The sequence below is a fragment of the Thunnus thynnus genome, chromosome 16 (genome assembly GCF_963924715.1).
Source record: "Thunnus thynnus chromosome 16, fThuThy2.1, whole genome shotgun sequence".
NCBI classification, from domain to species: Eukaryota; Metazoa; Chordata; class Actinopteri; order Scombriformes; family Scombridae; genus Thunnus; species Thunnus thynnus.
Genome location: NC_089532.1, coordinates 23,728,772 through 23,752,996, shown reverse-complemented (window position 1 = coordinate 23,752,996; position 24,225 = coordinate 23,728,772). Strand labels below are relative to the sequence as shown.

General features: G+C 41.8%; 1 protein-coding gene across 8 annotated transcripts in view; it reads right to left on the bottom strand.

Moving 5' to 3' along the window:
• ralgapa1 (Ral GTPase activating protein catalytic subunit alpha 1) overlaps positions 1-24,225 on the bottom strand; it is a 70,954-nt gene that overhangs the window by 33,594 nt on the left and 13,135 nt on the right. For 5 of the 8 annotated variants that reach the window (XR_010931841.1, XM_067614196.1, XM_067614199.1 and 2 more), the window contains exons 18-39: positions 22,956-23,102; positions 20,845-21,048; positions 14,965-15,089; positions 14,405-14,639; positions 13,917-14,126; positions 13,615-13,785; positions 13,308-13,501; positions 13,130-13,228; positions 12,693-12,848; positions 12,287-12,415; positions 11,972-12,097; positions 11,106-11,164; positions 10,361-10,469; positions 8,673-8,783; positions 6,930-6,998; positions 6,680-6,817; positions 6,268-6,451; positions 4,798-4,916; positions 4,511-4,630; positions 3,505-4,138; positions 3,121-3,236; positions 2,647-2,771 (exon numbers count right to left, since the gene is read on the bottom strand). Coding sequence is in view for 7 of the 8 variants with exons in the window: in XM_067614196.1 (XP_067470297.1) it covers positions 2,647-2,771; positions 3,121-3,236; positions 3,505-4,138; positions 4,511-4,630; positions 4,798-4,916; positions 6,268-6,451; positions 6,680-6,817; positions 6,930-6,998; positions 8,673-8,783; positions 10,361-10,469; positions 11,106-11,164; positions 11,972-12,097; positions 12,287-12,415; positions 12,693-12,848; positions 13,130-13,228; positions 13,308-13,501; positions 13,615-13,785; positions 13,917-14,126; positions 14,405-14,639; positions 14,965-15,089; positions 20,845-21,048; positions 22,956-23,102 (3,580 nt within the window). In the remaining variant the exon portion in view is untranslated. Of the gene's footprint in view, positions 1-2,646; positions 2,772-3,120; positions 3,237-3,504; positions 4,139-4,510; positions 4,631-4,797; positions 4,917-6,267; positions 6,452-6,679; positions 6,818-6,929; positions 6,999-8,672; positions 8,784-10,360; positions 10,470-11,105; positions 11,165-11,971; positions 12,098-12,286; positions 12,416-12,692; positions 12,849-13,129; positions 13,229-13,307; positions 13,502-13,614; positions 13,786-13,916; positions 14,127-14,404; positions 14,640-14,964; positions 15,090-19,146; positions 21,049-22,955; positions 23,103-24,225 lie in introns of all 8 variants that reach the window. The other 3 variants (XM_067614200.1, XM_067614202.1, XM_067614195.1) reach the window with 2 other exon arrangements.

The window sequence follows — 24,225 nt, the reverse complement described above, 5'->3', positions numbered from 1 at the left end:
TATAGAAACACTTCATCAAAAGGTTATCAGGTGAAACTCTCTTTTGATAAGAAAACACTGAACTCCAAAGGATGTTGCCATGACTTCTGAACCGTATATTTTGCTTGTTGATAATAAATGTAACCAACTGGTAAACTCCTGAAGAGTAAGGCAGACTGGATGTTCTGATGGCTTTGTAAAAAAAAAAAAAAAACAACAAAAAAACAACTCGGCTAAGTCCACCATTTGTCAGATGAAACTTTTACATTTGAATAGCATAGAAAAAGAGATGGATAAACATTTTAAAAAGGATTAATATGGAAGGTTTAGAGAGCACAAGCATCCTTCAATTACAGCATGAAGAACATTAAGTCTATGCTGCTAAATAACCAAATTTGTTCTGTTTACAGGGTCTGTGTGTGTATTAAAGAGAGATGCTCTCTCTAATCAAAGCCTCAATTTTATACACACTGCAGATTATGTTGGTAAAGTATAGAAAGATATACTGTAGCATGCACTGTTTTGGAGTAACTTTCTGTTGCATCTTCTTATTAAACAATATCTTCAATATATACCCGAGGGATAGTGTCAAAAACAAGGCCAAACTCCTCAGAATAGTCAAACTTGGCAGTGCAATATCACCATGACAAAGCAGCTGAACGAATGACAGACAAAATCTCGCATGATTCATGCCATCCCCTGAATCATCACTTTCAGCTCCTGCCTTCAGGGAGACTGTACGGAGTCCCCTGTGCAAAGAAAAATATCTATAAAAAAAAAAGTCACACTTGCCATACATCTGTTAAACCAGTAAATAACAGACATGCCAATATTGTTTAGTTTTGTATAAAAGCTCCTCTCTGAAATATGCATTACTGGGTGTTATTATTACTGTCTTATTATTATTTCACAAAAGCATCAACACCTCATACTGACCGAAACCAGTGTTATCACCACCTTCAGAGCCTATATAGAAAAGGCTAAGGCCCTATTTTTTAAACCAAAACAAAAGCCTTTTATACAGACTAACTAGTTCAGGAACCGTTCAAAATCACCAGCCACCAACCTCAGCACCGCTGATATAAAACCAAGACTCGAGCGGTGAAGCTTGGAGTGGACTCATAATGACACATCATTCTTTTCTCTCTTAGAGAGCGAGAAAAAAAAAAAAAAAAAAAAAAAGGGAGAAAGAGCAGGAGATAAAGAGAGAGAGAGAGACAGCAATTTGCTCTTTATTAAACTGATACTTGGTAATGGCCTCATTCTCTGCTCTCAAAGACTCCATTTACACCCTGGATTATAGGGAAAAGCATAAAAGGGGACACACACATGCACGCACACGGGAGACTGTCAGTATCTTAGTGTCTGTAATGCCCCATATGAATACCTGGAGAGACATAAGGGGACAATAACAGATGATTAGACAATCTCTCCTTATCTTTCTTTCTCTTCTTTTCTGACATCCTACAAATTTATTGAGCCTTCTCATTTCCTTGTTCTCTCCCGCATTCACTCACTTATTATGTCTTCATTTCTTTTTTTTTTTGTTTTTCCGTTCTCTCTCTACATCTGCACGTGTCGTATTCATCCTGTTTTCTGATTTGCCATTTCTCCCCCAATCATTCTCTTCTTCAACTACTGCCTTTTATTCTAACTCTAAATGGGTTGAGTTTGATCAATAGAGTACTATGCTCATTATAACACTCTCTTACACACACACACACACACACACACACACAATGTGTTAAGAAGTCTATTGTGCGAGCTGAATACAGACGGTGTAATTCCCTGGATAAAGTATAAAGAGCAATGAGTGTCCATTAGCTGGCCAGACACATTTAAAGTGATACCTTGACATTGTGTGTTCTCGCCCAGAGTCATTGAGAAGATGAAATGCTGCTCCATTTGAATGGAAAGACGTGATGTCTAATTAGCACAAAATACTTTCTTGAATTTGAAATTTTTGTCTCATTAGCATAAAACAAGCATTTGGTTTGTTCGAGGTGAGACAAAAACAAATAAAGATTCCTGCACCAAATATGTCCTACAGCAACGTGAAAAACAGCCTCATGGTAGAAAACTCATTAGTAATTTCTCTTTAAACAGAAAATGTGCAAAGGCAGTAAATTCAGATTTATTTTTTTATTTTATTTTTTAGAGATAATTTTGCTTATAGATTGTGGTGCAATATGTGAACAGTGGAGTCTCTTAAATTATAGAAAGGCTCCATGATGCAAGCAAGGGTAACTTGAAGCATATTTGCTCTATATGCTGCAGACAGAAGCAAAGACACATCTGCTTCAATTGAGAATGTTTCAATTGGTTTCTGATAAATTTGGAACCTGTTCTCAACACCAAACCCTAACTTTAAGGCTAAGACTAGCAGGCCATTATTATAAGCTGATATCACAGATATTAGCATCTGCATGTATTTCATGCTGGCTGATATGCCAAAAAAACCCCAAAAACAACAACAAAACAACACAGTACATGTATGTTTCATAGTCTGCAGTTTTATAAGTTACATTTTTATGTATTCAAAATGTGCTGTTTATTGTTCAACTGTAAAATACCCTACCAAATGATAACCAAACTCCAGGGATCCTTGTCAGAATAAGTGAAAGACTTTGCGTGTTCAGGTATATAACTGTCTGTGTCTGGTCTCACCTCTTCTCCCAGGAGTTGAGTCCCAGTATGTTGATCAATAGTCTACAGTAGTAGAAGGCTGACTGTGGTGTCTGGGTCTCTGGTTCAGGCTGCTGCACCGCTCTCATGTTCAACTCCTCACCTCTCTGGAACACACATTTCACTTTAATGCAAAAAAACTTAATGGCTTACAAATATAAAGCAAATGAAAAAAAAGAATAATGCTTAACAGAAAGCAGTTCTCTTGGATGTGTGTCTGTATAATGTTTTTATTGCCATCAACTCAGTGCAGTTTTTTCCTTAAGAATGATATATACAGTAGCTATCACAAAAGAAAAAAGATCCTCGTTATAAGCCAGCTAATGCATCAATCTTTTTTTATATTTTATAGACCGAACAACTAACTGATTAATTAAGAAAATAATCAACAGATTCATGAATAATGATTCAAATGACTGAACTCATACTGTTCATATGAATATGGACATTACGCACATGAATGACGAACTCTCGCTCGGCGGCGCTCTGCTTCAGGATGGCATTGATCACATCGTTCTCCTGCTTTTCTGACACACATGCTGGAGGAGGGGCTGGGATGTTGAGCGGCATGCCTGGGGGACCAATCAGGACACAAAGTTACTGTAGCTGTATAGTCGTTGTTGTTGTTTGTTGTCAGGATTGTGTTTGCTATCTTTACAACTTCAGGACAAGAGTTAGACTGATATATAATGGTAGAAGAGGACACTGGTGTGCAGCTCAGATATGGCGCAGGGTCCCCTGTTTTATTGAACCAACTGGGGGACATCAGTTCGTAAAATATTCATTGAAACTGACTTAATGAGCTACTAACATACTTTGACTTTGTGTGCGTGTGTTTACCTGCCCTCTGAAGACATTCTGGACTGGAGTATCCCAGATACTGCAGCATTTCATCCAGTGCATCGTCTCCTTCCCTCAGCGAATCCCATGCTGGCACCGCCTCCCGACACACACGTTTAGCCAATGGTGGCGCTAGAAGCTGTTCCAAGCATGGCTCTCCTCTATCCCCATCCGCATCCATTCTATGCTCCATCTTCCCCTCCTCCTGCTCCTCCTCTTCTTCTTCTCCTCCTCTTCGCTCTCCCCTCTCCTCCTCGGTGACTTTCCTCTCCTCTCCTTCCTCATCTCCGTCTCCCTCAAACTCTTGCCTTTCACCCTCCATCCCTCTTCCTCCCTCCTCAGACTCCCTTTCCTCCGGCCCGTCTTCCTCGCTGTCTTTTCTCTCCACTCCCATCTTTTTCGTTGGACCACCTGGTGGGGTGCGTAAATGAAGATTCGCACTGTGAGGTGATTGTGTGTGTGTCAGAAGTGTGTGTGCTGGGCTGCTTGGGGAATATGGCGGGGGCCCGTAGAGGACGGCAGAGTCCCAGGAGTGCTTTCCAGCCACATCTCGGATGATGACACGAACACAGGCGGGAGCAGAGGACAAACCAGCTGTCATTCCGCCTCCTGGTACACCAGACTCTGACCGGATCTGAGTAATAGAGAAAGAGACGAATGAAACACTGAATACACATTAGAAAAATCACTCCAATACTAAGTTACTGACTCTTCCACACAATCAACATCTCAATTGTCTTAGTGTAACTTAATACCAGATTAAAAAGTAGTGTACTCTTGCTGAAATTTTCAAGTCTTTTGTGATCGGAAGTGTGCTCTGTTGCACCTGTAACCACACCCAGCAGTGATGTCACAGCGTACATACACACATGTCTTGGAAGACACGTAATATAGGCAGTTGTGTTCTTGCCACATATCGACAATCTCAGCTGTCCAAGGCAGCCGTACAACAGCTTGTTATTAAAAGTCATGTAGTGTGGTTTACAAAGCATCAAATTTTGGTTACCTGAAGCACCGAGAGTAGCGTGGAGCCGTTCAGAACCAGGAACTGCAGGTTTGGTGAGTGGAAAAGTTCTGGTCCTAGATCTGCACTCTCACAGTATGGGTTGTCTTGGTTCTCACACACCTAGAAAACATGGACCATAGTGTCACGCTAGGAAAATACTCAAAAAATGTCTTATTCCCCTTCGGACAAACAAGTAATCATCATCATAGACAGGACATCGTACTAGTGCCATACACACACACACACACACACACACACACACACACAAAGACACAGAGTAACAGTACCTGGCTGGACAGAGTGGCGGGTCCTCCAGACATAGGGTAATGCCCTAGATGGTTGACCAGGTGGGTGATAACTGTCCTGGCTGCGATGGAAACCAGGCCCTGCTGAATACGGCTACGAACTGCAGAAAGAAAAGCAAAACAAAGATAGAAGACGTATTTAGAAGTATTTGGATCAGACAGCAGGCACCTGAAAGATACTTTCTAGTTTTTACTGTTGTGACGCCTGAAATGAAAACTCGTCAAATCCTATTTATTTTCTATTTTCTTTTCAAACTTTATCTTTTCTAATAACTTAGAAAAAGCTTTTGAGAAAATAGAAAACATATTGCACTGCAGCTTTTCTTGGAGTTGGTTTGACTACATACTGATCTACATAACACAATAACCTCATATACAAAACTAAGTATTAAAATCATTGTTCCATGTTGGGCTAAAAGGTGTAACTGTTACTCTGAGTTGATATTTAGCTTCCAACTTAGAACAAAACTTCAGAAATTACCGTAAAAACAAGGAAGAGGTACAAACACACATTTGGCTTGTACATAGTCTGCCCCATGCTGAGAAGAAGCCAATGCCATCACACACTGTGCTGCCAGCAGATCCTGGCTAATCAACATCATTACACATACACTGTGACAAACACACACACACACACACACTTTCAAACAGCTCCTTATTGACAGGGCTGGGTGTAGAGTACAGATATGTATTGACCAGACATTCTCAACGACTCCCTAAACCTCAGGAGAGCTCAGGAGGAGGAAGGAAAAAGGAACAAAAAAAAAAAAGGAAAGGAAAATGAACGTGTAAGACTAAATCACAATAAAGAAGTGAAAGACAGAAGCAGAGATGAATGTTAGAAGAATAATAAAAGTGAAGAAAAGAATATTAGCAGTGAAGAGTAGAGGATGGAAGAGAGAAAAGAGAAGAGAAGAAGCATGGTCTATCAGGGTGCTCCAGTCATTAGACTAGTCACTGTGTCCTGGTGGACCACAGCAGGGGACAATACACACTCTCACACGGATGCACACAGGTGCGCTTGGATACATACACATACACACACCTAACTTCTTCCATCTTTAGTGATTGGCAGTGGTTTGGTGACGGCGCTGGGTTTTGTGTTTGTGAGCGTGTGTGTCAGTATACTACTTTCCATGCATAGACGCATTATAGATTTAATGTAGATATGTTCCAGGTGATGTCTTGTATGCGGCATCTGTATGTAATATATTTCTGACAATATGAATATTAAAAATACATATTTACATGCTTTCTTTCTGTGTGTCTTGCCATTGTACAATCAGCATGTTGTGTTGGTCCTGACTGGATCTAGCAGCATGACCATGTGGTCCCAAACCCTCACACTACTAGACCGTATAAAATTGACATAAAAACATTGGTTATGGTACCAAATGATAGTCATAATGGCCCAGTAGTTGTGTAGTGTGTCCCTAGTGTTAGATAAAATACCTTCAGTGACTGGCTGTAGTTTGCTGGAGCGTTCAGAGTCCGGGCTGTGCAGCGGCTCTGGTTCTCTGAGGCTCTCTAACGGCAGGAACGGGTCGTAGTCTGGACTCAGCAGGTCTGACAGCTGCAGCGGGTAATACTTAGGGCTGTTGAAAGACTGAGCTCCATACACACACCCGTGCAACACCTAGAGAGATTTTTAGAAGACAGCGGATGCCGTTTAGTGAATGTTGTTTCACATTGGATTCCATTTAACCTCATTTATGCACTGCTGCTGATATTTCATTATGATAACTGATTTTCAACATGGGTGATGGAGGTGATAATGACATTACAATATGCAAGTGATTGTATGTGTGTGTGTGTGTGTGTGTGTTAGGGGTTATGTCACGATGACACAAGCACCCTTACGTACCTTATAAATACAGCTGAGCAAGGTCTTGGTAGGCTGGTCCTTGTCTGGAGGGCTTTGTGTTTGAACAGGTTGAAGGAGAGTCTTTGGAGGCAGAGCCATCACCCAGTCCAGCAGACACAACAGGAGGGACACTACCAGCTGCAACGCACACAGTCATAAAATTACTTCCCAGGCAAAACAACTAACATAGTGAGAAAATGTGAAAGACAATAATTGCTTGTGTGTGTGTGTGTGTGTGTGTGTGTGTTACCCTCTTATCCAGTTCATGAGGAGAGGACTCGGTAGAAGGCAGCAAGTATGTGATGGTGGCAATCAAAATCTGAGACAAAACAATCAAACAATTAGAAGAAAATATAACATTGCATTTGCAATTTAAATAAACATCAATTAAGAAAACCACAGAAGAACAGTAAGAACGAGGCTACATCCACACTAATAGTTTTCATTTCATAACGACATTTTAAAACGAAAACGATCTCCGTCCACACGAGCCTTTTAGCACTGTTTCAGAATTAATCTCTGTCCTTACTAACATAACTGAAAACGCATATCACATGACCATTCATGTACACTGGGCACGTGTGTGCCGGTGTAACCATTGATAAAATGATCCCACCAGGCACTGGTGGAAAATAAAAAAAAAAAAAGCAGGAAAGTCAATAAATCAGTCTGTATTGATGTATAAATGAATGTGGCTGATTCTTACAGTATCTGCTGTCCACAGCTGTTTACACTTTATGAAAAGCTTCTCCTTCAGTTCATTAGATCCCTGCAGCATCTGAAGGCAGCACAACTGATATGTTGATAAATCTGCAGCCTCTGAGAAGGGCCGTGCCAGAGTGCAGTGCTGTTATGCACGGCTGTTCACTGTGTTTACCTTCATTAAAATCACCTGAAAACAACACCAGGCTGCTACAGTATAACCACACACACATCTACACACATTAGACGGTTATAACTCAATATTCTGCTTTTTATGAAGGAGACGTTGGGTTAGAAGAGTTCATCAAAGCATCTTTTCCAACTTTCTTTTTAGCTAAAGTAATGTCTCATGTTTTATCACTGAAACACATTGCAGTGCAAATGCTGCTGTGTAACATTAATAACCAAACTATGTGACCATTTATGAGGCGGAATACATTAGAATTATTGTTGAAATAGCATCGGTCTGATATAATCATATACCAAATCAATGTCTTTATTTTTTTATTTCTATCGTTATCATAGCAACTAAGTAATAAAAACAACTACTCCATCTGTCTTTGGCTGCAGATTTGTGGTGATGTGTGTTCATGTCGTGACGCTCTGACTCATCCAGACATTTCCTGAGGAATAACTTTCCGTTTGTTGAGCTGTCGTTATCGAGTTTAAGTGTGATTGGCACAGCTGTCTCAGAGCTATGAGAGCTGTGATGTGACTGACTGAGAGAGTATTTAATAATCACCACACCCACTGATTTATATCCACCTTCACTCAGCCCTTTTGCACATCGCGCTGCTGCAAACACATGAACCAAAATAGCAGGTGTGCATAGAGACGCCCACACAGTCCATACGCCTCTGTGCTTGACATTTACTATTCAAATTTCATCTGAGGGTGCAAAATATTAAACTGAGGGTGCAGTGCATGCTTTTCCACCCTAGTAGAACTGGGCCTATCTGCGTCATTGTTTTCAAAAGTCTGTTTCCACCCGTCCAGACTAAAACGTGTCCCCTGAGTTTTCAAACTAAAACAGGGTCAGCCCAGTTTTCAAAAGTCCACATTTTAAGGGTTTGAAAACGCTGGAGTAGTGTGGACACAAGGCGTAAATGTAACAAAAGCATTTGTAAAATGAAAGCATATTAGTGTGGAAAGGGCCTAAGAGAATCTGAGAATGTCTGCCCACCAAGAATGATTTAAGCCACCAGGATGAGTGGAAATGCTGATGGTGAGTTGACAATAACAACTCTGGGATCTAGAAACATAATGAACTGTTCAATAATTTATGTCTCACCTCAACGATCTTCTTTGGAGTGTCAGGGGGGAATTTCAGAAGATGATCCACATGACTTATCAGAAGGTGAAGGATGTCTGATGCCACCAGTGCTACGTTCTTATTGGGATACTGGGGGATGACATACACGTTATTCAGGTTAATTCAGTTTCTATGTATACAATCATATATTTGTCACCACACTCATTAAATGTTTAAATAATTTTTAGAACACAATAAAATACAAGTCAAAACATCTGCCATGAAAAAAGGTCTATTAGTGGCAAGGGAGAGAATTTACAGATTAGTAAAGCTCTAAACAGGATCATCATCTACAAAACAGAAAATGCTTCTGGATAAAATGAAGGAGGGATAGTAGGATGAGAAGGACAGCAGGAAGAAGTGGCTCTGCATGGAAATATGACAATCCCTCAAGCTTTGTGTGTATGTGTGTGATTGTGTGTGCATGTCACAGAGCCCATGGCTGAAGATACTGGCTGCTGCTATGAAGGCAAGAGATTCAAAAGTGGACAAGATGTGTGTATATGTGTGACTGTGTGACTGTGTGTGTGTTTGTGTGACACAGCTTGCAGCATTCCCCTTGGATTAGTCTCCTATCTGAAGGAGGACCAAACATATTGACAGTCCAGGGTTTGCTCCCAGGAGTGAGTGAATGCAAGTGTGTGTGTGTGTGTTGCTGTAGTGTCTTAGCGGGCCATTGGCTGCCGATACACAAGCTAGGGATTCCAAGGTGGAAAAGGTATGTGTGTGTGTGTGTTTGTTTCCATCTAGAGTCACTTGGCTAGAGATGAGACAGTACATGTTGGACAGTATTATTCTGATCCACAGGCCTCCCAGTCTAGTGGCCTGAAACAGACAACTGAGGCAATTTCACCAACACTAAAAATCATCTCCAACAATGTTTCCCACCATACTTTGGCTCCTCGCAGCCCGCCATGTTAAACACATGGAGATCCCAACTGTCCAGTTTTCAGCCAGTATTTTGGCGCATTTAAATGACCTTCGTTTAAATTTTCACCAGCTACGGTACGTCCTCGCTCATTTCTACAGTTTTAGCCCCAATCAAAGACACTGGAACAACAACAGTTGTGAGCACTGGCAAATCATTTCAAGGAGTTTTTAAGAAAGATTCATTTTAACTCATACAACATGCTAACATGGCTAAATACAGTTGCTATTAAAATGTATAACCAACATTTAATTTTCACATAAACTGGTGCATTAGTCATTTGACTATTTGAAAGTCATATTTATATGATAAACTTGTTTATCTACATTAAGGACATGTTATTGTATTTAATCATATAGTGCCCTTTAGAATTAGCATTATGTTTCTGAAAGAGAAAAAGGAAGAGGAGCAGATGTTCAGACACTATGGTGTTGTGTAGATCAGTGTAGCAGGCAGCCAATCAGAGCTTGTTTGATTCAGATTCATTGCTTTGGTCTTATTTCACTGGATCACGGTCAGAGACAGAGCCTGTACGGTGGTCAGCAGGGACAAAGTTTGATGACCAGTCAGAGATCGTAATGCAGCTGATGATGTTATCCAACTGGTCTGACACTTACTGATTCATATTTCAAAGACCAATATCTGGACGGTGGTTGAAGCTCAAAAAGTAGAATTTCTGAGCCTGGACAGAAGATAATTGATGATGCCCTTTAAAACGGCACAGAGGTGTGTGACTGACCTTCAGAGTGACACAGATGACGTTGAGAGCATCCTTAATCTGTGGATGTTGAGTCCCATGAGACAACTCCTCACACAGCCAGATACCCAGACTGCACAGAGCCACACACCTAACAAACAAGTACAGTGTGAGTCAACAGTTATACACACATAGAAAAAGACACACAAAGATCCACAAAAATACTGTGAACACGCTACTGAAGCAAACACTGTACACATGTATGTAAAAAAAAGAAAAAAGAAAAAAAAAAAGCACCAACAAACAGAAAACCAGTATGTGAATACACACAGGTAGTCAGATGTTATGCTGTTTTACATAAAGATAATCAACCAATATCTTACACAGGTGGAGTCAATTAACAAACTGACTCTTGAGGTAATGTAATGTAATGTAATATGTTGCACTTGTTCAAATAAAAAAAAAAAAACACAAATACATGGAATATATATATATTTATACACTGTATATATATATTTTACATTTACATCTTTAAATATTATGCAATCCAATACAACACCATAACAAATTTTGACCTCAGAAATTACAACAGAGCTGAGTCACATCCTCTCTAAGTTTCACAAAGGTGGTATTTATTGCAGGCTCATTCAACCGGATAGCATTACACGGTGTAGGAGTTTCTATATGAGCGATCACAGAGCAAATAAAGCTAATACTGAAGTGGCACAAGCACACGCGCACACACGCACACGCGCGCGCGCACACACACACACACACACACACCTACCTGGCAGGAGCGGAGGGTTCGTCCCGGGCAGAAGTCAGGATGGTTTTGATAATGTGCTCCTGAAATACAAAGCATATTGAGAAACACAGTTAATTTATCTAACACAGTGCAAACCATCAGTGTTGAGTTGGGCTGTTATGTACACACAGTGAAACCTCTCACCTGTGTTAAGTTAACCTTTCCTTCAGGTTTGTTTAATGAAGAGACTTACTGAATGCTCAAACACTCCAACTGATTGTTTTTCAAATCATGAGAAAACTGATTCAAAGAATCACTTTATGAAACGTTAATATACATTATACACACGGCCTGCACTAAATATGGACACACAGTCACAGTACAGATGCATCTACACACACCCCCAGACACATTCACACACTCACTCATCTGGTCTCTTCAGTCAGTGTTAATGACCGCTTCGTGATTCAGAACAAGTTTCTGCCTTGTGAGGAACCAGTGAGCAGGCCTGAGATGCTGCCACGCATGGCATTAACTGTTTACACAGCAACAACAACAATAACAACATTACTCCCATAGCTCTAGACTGTTACAAGAATGACTGATGAGACATTAACCTATTAGTTTGGTTCTGAGACCCCCCAAGGAGAGCAGACGTGTGTTACAAGGTTTGGACTGACCTGGATTACACACAAAGTAGATAAAGTTTTGAGTAAGTGTTGGACCCTATGCTTTGCTAGATGTTAGTTTTAAAACATACGGACAGTGTTCCTGTGACAGAAGCATGATGACCTATCTCAGCTTGACTTACTGCTCTCTTGTGGATTGAGGTCTTCTTTTAAAAAAAAAAAAGAAAAAAAGATCAGTGACCCCTCAAACCAGAACTACTATTAGTTACTTTAGTTTACCTTGACGTCAGGGAACTTGGTAAGCACCACGTCGGCTGTGGTGGGATGGAGGGCTGGGAGTTCCCCATACAAGTTGGGAAAACACACCAGAGAACCAAGCAGGATCTGGGCCTCCACTCTCGGGGCCTGGGGTGGAGAAACCAGGAAGAAAAAAAAAAACAGAAATGTGAATAGATAGATAGAGGAAATAAAAATGAAAAATCTGATTTTCTAAGGACATTTTCTCTTGTTTAAAATGTTTGGTACAAGTTTCAGTGCATGATGTGTAAGCATGTACTGGTGTATCAAACTGCTGTGTGTTTCTGTGTTTATTACATTAAGTGATGAGCAGGCAGTGACTCTAGAAGCTGCAATGATGAAGTCCAGAATCAACATGGTGGCTCCAGGTAGACCGATACTGAAGAACCTGGGACTGCAGTGCTTGATGATGGTGTTCACGATGTCCTAGATTGAAAAAAATAAATGAATCAATCACACTCCTATAGCTAGAGCACATTTGTGCTCTCTGCAAAAGCTCTTGGTACAAGTTTTTATCTGACTAAGTAGAAACTGATACAAGTACATATTTTGTGTATAAAGTGGTGTGTTAGTATAACAATACAATAACACACCAGACTTGTGTTAATATTGTTGTCTCCTTCATAACACACACACACACACACACACACACACACACACACACACACACACACACACACACACACACACACACACACACTACCTGGTCTTGGTGCAGCAGTCCTTGGTGCATGATGTTGTAGAAGTGTGTAAGAAAGTCTGTGTTTGGGGAAACATCTTGCCGCCTCTTCATGATCCTGCAGATCAGCTTATAGGCATGAAGCTTCCCCTGCTTGTAACGCTCTGTCAGCTTGGTGGCCTGGTGGAAAACGCAGAAACATATATATTTGTGCACAATAACAGATAAGATATACATACAGTATATAAGGAAGTTAAGCTGTTAACTGGCTTGTTTGTGGAGGTCTTCCTGTCTATGTGTGCGCTGAATTGTTATTTAGCAAACTCATTTCTATTGTTAAAAAGTATATTAAGGGACATTGAATAAAGTTAATATGACAGTATTAACTAACCCTTAATCTCATGTGTGGCTTCAATGTCATGAATATCAGAGGTCTTTTAGTGATCACTAGTCACACCTACCTTGAAGAGCCAGGGAGTGAGGATTCTCAGGGGTGGGATCAGAACAGGGGGCGGGGGAGACGACTGGTTGTCATGAGAAATGCCCAAATTATCTCTGATCTGAAAAAAAAGAAGTAATTTTTAATTACACAATCTTTATAGAAAGTGCTGTGTATTAATTGTGTGTATCAGTACGCACCTTTGCCAGGTTTTGCCACAGTTCACACAGGTAGTCGAAGACCTGAGCATGGATCTCTGGATCTTTGATGCTATTGACGTCCCCCAGGATACCCAGCATCCTCCGCCACATTACCGTGGCAACATCTGCGTGCCATCCAGTTAGAGAGCCACCTGCCATCACACTGCAGTCCTCACTGGGGAACTCACTCGTTTCTAGAATCAATCAATGAATCAATCAGCCTCTCGTTCACAACTGAGAGCTCAGTGGAAGAAAACAATGCGAAAGTAAGCCTACGTGTTTGAGTGTGTGAGTAAGTGAGTATTACCCAGGTCATCTGGAGTCTGTAGGACAGAGTTGTGGAGCTTCTGGTCCAGCTGTAGGTGTGTGTGTGAGTGGGAGTGTGTGCGATCTGTGTGCTCTGCAGTCAACGTGGCAGGGGATGGCGTCTGGGAACGAGAGCCCCCGAGGGAATGCATGGGAGACGCACTCTCAGAACCTAGACATAATAAGAGACACACGAAGAAGAGGAAAAAAGACATTTGAGCAACAACTTCCGGATACATCCGTGTAAAGATGGATTGTTTTACAGAAATATAGTTCTTCATAATGATTATATTATGCACATACCAGTCACAGTGACAGTGTGGCTAAGGCTGCTGGTTTCCGAGTCAATGTGAAGTGTCGTCAAACTTTCTACTTCGTGTTCTTCACAGGCCACGCCGCCTCCTAGGCTGTCCTGGTCCAGTGAGCTGCCTCGTCCACCTCCTCCTCCTCCTCCTCCTCCTCCTCCTCCAGATCCGACTCCACCTCCAGATGCTTCTGAGGTGAAAGTAAAATCTACAGAAAAACAATGTTGAACATTAATAATTATTTTGGGTTCTAGGGCTTTCTCTTTAGCAAGGTTTCCACATCAGGGCAATGAGATGTGCAATAATATGCCAAATGAAGTGTTTTTTCTGGTCTCACTTTAATATAAAATATATTTATATCCCATGACAGAAACTTACAGAGGTCAATCTATCAATTCAAATGTAAAAAAAAAAGCCAAATTTCAAAATTCCTGTGCCATGGTTTGTATGTATTAGGGGAAAAAACAATCGGTGTTTGTTCCTTACTATCAAACTTGCAGGTGGAGTATTGAAAGGCGTTAAAAGAGTCCGACTGGCTGTCTGAGCTGATGACATCAGAGCCGCTGGCACTGGCAGGTGACGTCCACTCAGAGGGAACCCCCGGATCATCAATAGGCCGGAGGTCATCTGTGGGTCGTGATCCAGGACTCTGACCAGCCTCCAGGAGCTCTGGCAGGTCCCTGGGAACCTCCAGACTGCCTGGGCTGCTGCCACGACGGCCCTGTGTATCAAGGAGAAAACAGTTGGGTTGTAAATGTACACTCAACATGCAAGTATGATATTTCTGGTAGCGAATGGAGACAGCAACAGACGTAGGAGATGAGACTAAAAACAGATGCGACTGAGATGAAAGACATTTTCAAAGACTTTAAAATTGACTTAAAAAGGCAGCCAAGTCTGGGATGAATTGAAATGACCACATGGAAAACTGAAAATAGTGTCACAAGAGAAACTAAACATGCAAAAGTCATAAAAGGTAGGGCTGAATGTCAAAGTTTCCTCTATATCTCCACCTCTGTTGGTGTGTGTGTGTGTGTTATACTGACCGCTGTTCCTTTGGCCCTCAGTCTCTCCTGGATGAACTCATCCATGAGGTCAGAGAAGTTTGGGTTGCTGCTTCCCACATCAGTGGAGACTGGACGGGCCTTCTGGACCACCTCCTCTTTGTTGGCTAAACATACACAAACACACATTAAAGACATACACGGAGGCAGATGATAGTCAGTCAAAGATAGGAATAGGCACATGGACACACACACACTCGCGCACACACAAATGGATGAAGATCCACAGATGGACACGCAGACAGGTAAGATGTAAGAAGTGATAGACAGTGACAGATTCATACCTACACAGACAGCTCAAACCACACAAATCTGAGTAATAACCTTTAGGAATTTGTAAGATAATTATGTTATCAGTCTGATTTGCTGACAAAGTCTATTGCAGTAAATTATTTGTACTCCTCTAGATAATTATTTGCTGTATGTAGTGTCCTTGGGTTATGAGAAAGGTGCTTAATGTATTATTATTATTAATATAATAATGATATGGTGACATTTTGTTTTTAATTTTGTCTGGTTCACTTCCAAAGACGGAAGCTGTCAGAAACTGAGAGTGTTTTACACCCAACAGTATTTAAATGACTGTTGTTGATAGTTAAGTGATCAGGCATTATAATAAAATGTCACAATATCCACACAACAAACTGGAGTTTCCCTCTCTGAATTGTAAGAGCAGTCCTGATGTGTATGTACCGTAGGCCCTGAAATAAGCAAAAGACTGAGCGTTAAAAAAAACAAGCCACAACACAACAGGCAAACCCACCAGAAAAGCAATGCGGCAGTTAATTCACACCATGCACAAAGAGCGAGAGAGAGTATCACCTTGTTAGCATATCAGAGGCCCACATTAGTGCAGTTTTGTTACTATGAGTTATGTTGCTGTTAGCTTGGAGGCGATGTCAGTGATCAATGTGAGTTTATAAACTCTGATAGCAGAGAGCGTCCATCAACCCAAAGTCAGATGAGAGTAAAACTGTTGCCTACGGTATTAACCAACAAGTCTTTGATTCCTGAAATTCAGGCTGACAGAGTTGATAGAGCCAGGTTGCTTTCACAACCATGATCGGTGAAGCTTAAAAACAGGATGAAAATCTTGACTTTGCTGCCACCTAGTTGATGAAAATTTCACCTTACTGAACTTTTTTTTTTAAAAAACAAGATTTCAGACTGTAAACAACCACTTACGCCATGGCCTCTTACCACAAAACAAGACAGATTTATGTTCAAGCTGCACTGCCTTACATCACTCAGGGAAGGTCATAACACGTGGACTGGTCATCTCACCACAGTGATCACATGGAGGGAACTGAGGTTGCCAGCAAACAAACTTACCAATAAAAAACAAAGTCCAAATTGTTGTTCTGGGGAACTGAGCTGATCTTCTCAAGCATTAACTGTTAACATTAACAATACTGTGTATCCACAACTAAAATGACTTATTTAGATGTCTACTTCCAGCCTAGATGTTAAGCACCATGATGCTTTTCATGTATACTTTTCATGTATTATTCGACTGTAATGGTTATTTGCCATGACATCAATAGCAACAGGAGTGAGCTCCATTTATGACACAAAGGGCTGGTCTAAAAAATTCAGATGGCACATGAACAAAGGTTCAGTAAATAAATGCTGACGTGTAAGCTGTATTCCACATTGGAATTACATCATAAATGGGTTGGTATTATGGTCCAAGTAGATGTTAGCTCACACTACACTTCATTCACACAGCTTTTGTCCTCTTAAATGGCTTTACAAGCTTGAAAACTCATCTTTGCAGATCTGTGCAATAAAAATGTACAAGTACTGTATGTGCTCAGCCAATTAGGTTGAGCTTACGTAACTACCCGGGATGTCTCTAGAAAGGGATATCACTGAAGATAATCTACTCTTTTTTTCCCAAATGTTAGATGAATAAGAACTATGGATAGCCTTGTCTCAGCACTCCATCAGACTAACTCCGAAAATAAGCCACACTGCCTGAATTGCCGGGCCACATCAGCATATATACTGGAAACAGCAATGGAAATATTTATATATTATGTGGGGCTTCTATGGTGTTGTATATTGATGATGACTCCCTCAAACTCTGCAAAGCAATAGTTCATGCTTTCTTGCTGATCCACTAGACTTGCTCACTGCTGTCCTGTAAGCGCGATAGTTCAAAAATAGGTTTAGAAACACTGCAATGGGTCTTATTACAACTCTGATGGCATAACGCATCAGAGCAGATCAGAGAACTGATAGGTGACTCTTGGATTACAAAGCAGCTACAATACTACTAAAAGCTTTAGTCTTTTGAAAAGAAGCACTTATCTTTCTTGCATATTAAGCCAATCAGTTGACCTTAACAGTGACGTAGCTTGGTTAAATGTGGGGGTTATTGTAGTTCAGCAAAATAATCAGCTGCTGTGAGCAGGAAAATTAAGTACACCACAGCTCAAGCAGCTGTGCCAATGGAAAAAGGATGTACCGTTAAGCTTCCATGTCAATTCCTTTATGAGGACTTAAGAAATATACACATGGGATACATGGTTCCCTTTAACAGGAACAATTCCAATCTGGTTGAGTAAGCTCATTCTAATCAGCATAAACTGTGCATAAACTTTTTTAGTGCTGTGATCTGTGAAGTTGTGTGGTTAAACTTGTAGAGCCCTGATAGAAGGCTCCTGTGCTCACAGAACAAGGATTATGCATAAACATCAGCAGCCACAGAATTAAACTAGTTAAACACAAGGCCAGCTAGCCAGACAACCACACAACCACAGCCCATCATTTATGGCTTTAGTCTGCATGGACTACCAGATCACTGGGGTTGATAGAAATACGGTTATAAAAATGTAAAAGTGAAGTTGCTGTCAAATTGTTGACATTAATTATGTCAATGGTCAACAATCAATTCAGAATAATTTTGCCATCTACTGTGGCAAATCCCACACATCTAACACAAAAGTAGACAAACCAAAGAAACTTGCAAGCGGCTGGTAAGTGTCATTTGGCACAAGTCAGCGAGAAACACATCTGAATAAAGGTGAGGAAAAAAATGGCTGTGAAACAGTAATTCCACATCAAGACAGATTCAGATGGAATGAATCACTGTGCTCAGGTCTCATTTTCAAGACAAAATAATTTAACCCTAATTCTGCAGTCTGCTAATCTCAAGAATTAGAATGAATAGAAATAGGGTATTTGCACTGCTGATTGAAACATGCCATTTACCAATCATCAGGCTTGATATTATCCTGCGGCAGTGTACAAGGCAAACAACCATACTAGATTGCTGATTTGAACACGTTTTCCTATCCATTTAAACTCATTGTATATGCCACCATTATAAAGATGGCCATTCTCACATAAGGGCTTATGCTGCATTCTAGTGGTCTGAGTATGAACTACAGCAATATGTTTAAACTACATATATACATAGCAACTAGTGCTGACTCTTCTAAAATAATTCACATCACTGATTTACCTTTATAAACTCAATTTCATACCTACACATGTAGATGTAAAACACAAAGCTTTTAAAACAGAAAATGCCACAAAACATTTGGGGACTTTCTATGAGGTTTTATGTATAGCCACATCCATATTCTTTTATCTGTGCCTTATTTTATTCTGTGGACTGTTGTTTCCTTCTGTGTAGCTGTAAGGGGCCGGAGTCCGCGGAGGAGGCGAAGGAGGCACGCATGCAACATCGAGGTGAGAGAGGAGGAGGTGGAGAAGGGGGAAAGAAGGAGAAGAGGTTAAATTCCCACAGCCCCTGAGAAGGTAGAGGACAGGATGAGGAGGAGGGAGGGGACCTCTGAGGTAGAGGAACAAGTGAGAAGGCATGGGGGGAGGGGGAGGAGGGGGAGGAGGAGGAGGAGGAGGAGGAAGGGTGAGGGGTCCTCAACAGGAGGCAGGCTGGAGGAGGGGCTACGTTCAAGAGGAAACACATCAACAGGGAATTTGAATTTCAGTCCAGCAGCAAGATGATGAGTTTCAGCCAAAAAAAAAAAAAAAAAAAAAATCATTCCGTCATAACAAACCAGTTAAGAACAGCCAAAAAGGAAAAGAGAGTTGTTGATGTTTGTGTTTTGTGAGTATTTGTCTTTTCCGCAGTTTGTTGTTGGACTTTACTGGTGTTGTGCCCTTTGTGAGCGCTTCGTTCGTTGCGATCCTCACCTGGCGTGGTCGTCTTTCGTCCAAAGTAGCCCAGGACATGGGAGTAGAGGTCTCTTAGCGACGCGTCACCCATGGCAGCCCGGCCCTGTCGCTGTGGCGACGAGCCTTGGGATGACCCCTGACCTCGGGGCCGGGGCTTGGAGGACAGAGCGTGAACCACAGTCTTATACATGCCACCAAGAAGAGCCCCCTGGTGGTGCCGTGAGACAGTGCTGCCAGGCTCCTGGGAGCGTGAGCGGGAGGCCCGAGATCGTAAGGCAGAGCGTCCCAAACGGCCACGCACCCCCGACGACACACCAGAGGAACCTGAACTGCTTGGTAAGGCCTCTGAGTGAGCCTCAGGGCCCGGACTGGATCCCGCACAGGATCCAGGATGCTGCTGCTTGTCCTTGTCTCCTGCTCCAGTCCCAGCCCTGTTTTCCAGGCCTCCAGCACCTGCTATGCCCCCCGCCCCACTGTTATCTGTAACAGTCCCAGAGCCCGATCTCTCATGTGCCCCTACTCTATGGCCAATGCCTGCCACAGAGCCAAACTTACCTGCACCCCCTGCTCCCAGCTTTCCCCCTGACCCCGCCCCAGCTCCGGACCCCTGCCTCTCGCCAGCTGAGTGGCTATGAGTGTGGAAGTGACTGAGGCGGCGCAGCCTGGCTCTCCAGTGGGCCTCTTTACTCTCAAGGGGGTTGTGGAACTGAACAGACTCGGTCGAGGGCCGGAAGCTGACATGGACACCCCCAGAATGGTGCCTCTTGGCGCTACTACGGGACATCTTGGGCTTAGTTAGGTCAACAGGATGGGGAGTTTGAATTGGTTCAATGCTAGATTCTACTACGTTGTCTTGTCTGATTAAACTGGACCTATCGCTTGCAACTGCTTCTTTATCATCCTTCTTCTCGTCTCCCAGTTCCCTTCGCATGTCACATTTTCCCTCCCACCCAGCTCCTCTTCCTGTATTTCCTCCCCTTTTCTCCTTCTCCCCAGTGTGTCTCTCTAAGCTGGCGCTTCCTTTAGCATTGGGTGACGGCCACTGACACTGCAACTCCAAACACTCATAGATGCTCCGCTGCTCTGTGTAACCCTCCTCTGTTGAATCAACACTGCTGTGTCTCACTGATTTACTTACCTGCCTGTCCTCTGTCACAATCTGTCTCTCCTCTCCTCTCACCACCTTTCTTGCCTGTCCCATCTGTCCTGTATATTCTATTTGTGTTCTAGCTATCCCGGTTTGCACTGGTACAGATGAAGGTACAGCATTGTTTTCTAATGCATGAGCAGGACTATCTCTCTCTCCTGTCTCCTCCTTCCTCTCAGCTCCTTTGTGAGTGAAATAGTCCCGAATAGAGGAGAATAAATCGTCCTCCTCTACCACAGCCCCTATTTCACCCTCCTCAGCATCGATTTCCTTTTCAGTAGAGAAGTTGAAGGCAGAATCCCAGTCGCTTACCCAATCAGAACTACAACCTCGGCTTTGAGAGCCAATCTGGTGCCAGAACTGGTCACATACACTACCATCATCTTGTCCCTCTGAGGTAGAGGAAACAACACCATTGGATAAGGTAAGAGGGGTGGGAGAGGAGGAGTGGAGGGGGTGTGGGAGTGGTTGAGCTGTGTGGCTATTGGCTGTGATTAAGGAAGTAGCTGTGGAGTGGTGGTGGTGGTGGGGGTTCGGGATCAAACTGGGATCCCTCTGTGGGTCTTCACCTTTGACCCGCTCTGCGATGAAAGGCTCCATGATATCAGAGGCACTGCTGCTCCTTGCAAGAGAGGAAGGGCCCGGGGGATCCAGCTCACAAGCCACTGCCTGGAACACCTCAGAGCAGGAGGTGGGCGGGGCCTCGTCGCTCTGGGAAGAGTGTCGCATCCGAGACGGGCGGGACGTCAATGTGATTGGCGGGTCCTCGAGGTCTAGTAAATGAAGATAAATGAAGGGAGGTTAGAGGAGAGGTAAACGGGAATGCACACATATGTAAATACACATTTTACAAACATACACACACACACACAGACATACACACACCTAAAATAACATAAAAAGATACATAAATCTGCAAACATAGTTTTCTCTCAAGTATGATCATTGTTCTATTTTGATGATCATGTTTTCTTAAGTGGCTAGACGAGATAACAAGACGCTATGTAAGAAAACACAAGAGTTTCCATTTTTTAAGTAAATAAGACTTGGAAAAAAAAGACATTATAATACTGTCAAAGCTTAAGGGCATGGTCCTGAATGCCAAAATCTAATCTGTGGTCACAAATCAAATCATTATATCATGTTCATAAATTGGTTTAGCTTGGTGGGATAAAATCCAAACAGATATGCCATTGGTATTTATTAAGCTGGGATGTGGATCTTATCGGTCTCAGTATAAAAAGTTCTGAGATATAAATTTGAGCAGCATTTGTTTGGGTTATGACTTTTTGAGCATTATACATTTCAGTTTAACTCAATATTAGCAGTGGTCTGGGTAGAGCGAACCCTGCCTGCAAAGAAAAAAAACGTCTCTTGCTTTCTTTCACTCTTTAAATTTATACTTTAATAACACTCACAATTTGAGATCATTCAGGACGTTGGCCAATCTAATAGCAACTGACTCATAGTTACATAATGAGTAAAAATCTTATGAAATAATAGATTACACTAAGCAGGAAAAGTCATACCACTAAGGGCTTGGACACACTCCTTGCTCATAGATTTAACCCATAGTAGTCTATTTGGCAGATGGTCATGTTGGACCTCCACAAATATGTACATACGCACACACACACACTCATATACAAACAGGCAATATCTAAGTAAAAGCACTTAAGCGGAGGATATGATCAAAGTAAAATCGTCAACATTGCCTACTGAACAGAAGGAGAGGAGTCAAATCAAATGCCATCCAAAGAATAAATGGCTTTAAAATAAATATCACAGAAAACCCCAGTGGTAGGAAGCTCCACAAGATGGGTGCAGAAACAAAGGGGAAATACTGTATGCTTGAAAAAGGGGAGAAAAGAGACAGAGTTAATGAAATGGCATAGGGAATATGCATGCAAGCAGGCAGACAAGTAAAAGATGCAGAGAAAGAAACCCGCAGACTGGAAAACATGCAAATCAGGTTTCATGCAAACATGAAAACAACAGAAACAGAGACATTGTCTCCATCTACCTGTTAACATCAAATACTATGAAAATAAATGTATAGCAAAATCAAAATGTTAGATGCCATTGTTCTTCAGTTTGTGCTTCAGATAAAAAATGGTTTATAGTCTCATAAATATACGAAAGCATACAAAGCACTCTTCAGTCAAAGTGCTTCATTGCTGCTGTTAATGACTTTGCTTTCAGCTAAACCTTCACAGTTCAATCATTTCAATTTGAACAGAATTATTTTTCATTCCCATTTTCATGACATTTCCATTCTCTAGAGCAACGTTTACATCCCTCCTTCAACACCTATATATATGGTGATGATGGTAGCAAATTTTCCTCTATTTTTATAATGACAAAAATCTCAAGTAGAGTGCTACAATATGCAGTTGTTCATCCATTGTCACATGCAAAATTTATGGAAATGCTGATGAGTTATCACACATGATGCATCGTTCGAGCATTTCTCACTAGTCGGCCTAGACACAGGTCAAAAAAAGGGAATGCTGTATGATTCTGGATGTACCACATGCAAACTGTTGCTTCAGTAATGCCATAGAGGTAGGCAGAGAAATTGATAAGACACAGACGACAAGCATAAAGTTTGTTTGACAGACGTTTAAAGTTTTCTAGGCAGACAGCAGGCAGGCAGACAGGTAGTGCAAAGAGTGTGTACCTGCCAGCTGGTCGGCAAGGGGGGGTAGTAAAGGGTGGTGGTGGTGGAGGAGGACAGGAAGAGGCGGAGCCAGAGCAGGAGCACTCTTAGCACTGCGGATAAAGGCTGAGGACAGCAGAGAGTCCCCCGTAGAACAGCTACGCAGGGCTGAAGAGGTGGGAAGAAGAAGATAGAAAAGAAATAGAGGAAAAGGGGACGGGGGAGGGGGAGGGGACGGGGGTGTGTGTGGGGTGAGGCAGAAGAGGAAAGCAATTAAGGAGCGGAGGCAAGAGAGAAAAGAAGGGCATTGTTGATGTGAGGTGAAAGGTAAGTGGGAGAAAAGTGGATGTATGGGTGAGGGTGGAATAGTAGAAGGAATGAAAATAAGGTGAGTGAAAAGAAAGACCAGAAAAGATGAAGAGATCATTGGTAGAGAAGAAGTAAAGAGGTTGCATTAAGTGGATGGAGTGTTGGGAGGAGAAGAATGAGCAAGAAAAATTGGTGAAAAAATTTTTTAAAAACACAAAGGGACAAAGAATAGAAAGGTATTTTGGGGGAGAAAGTCAAGAAATGAGTGAAAAGACAGACAGGCCACAGGACAGTGTAGAAAAGAGGAAAATTCAAGGACAGACACAGAGGGCAGGAGACAGGGAAAGTGAAGGAGGAGTGAGACAGGGTTAGCTCTGGAGGAAAGACAGTGAGACAGTGAGAGGCAGGCAGCAGCTTGGCGCTCTGTACAGCTAAAATCTCCTCTCATGACCAAAATACACAAGCTACTTATTTAGAGCTAGTCAGATACACTTAGCTTTCAATCACAACAAAATGACGGTGTCTGCAGACCTGCAAGAATGTTAGTTAGCATGAACGGACCCATTTCTCACAGAGAAAACACAGTGAGAAACTTTAAAGCTTCTACAAGTAATGCTAAACTGCAGAACAGACCCTGAGAGGCTGCTCAGCAGTGGTCTTTTTATTCAGGGTTATTAAATATACTACTGAGATATTTCTAGAGCCTACAGACACCCTGCCAACACTATTCTATCATTTGCTTGGCATTATGGTATCTACAATGATTTTGTCATTTTTCACTCCACACAAAGTATATCATAATTAAAAAATGGCAAACATGTAATTTAAGAAAATACATGTGTATGTTATATGGAGTGCTATTACTTTATTTGACTAATGTATAATATTACTATTTCAATTTTGGCAATACACCTATTAATATCTTATCGTGTGGTGTGACCATTTGTTTCACACCGATGGCCACAGTTGAAAGCTTGACATA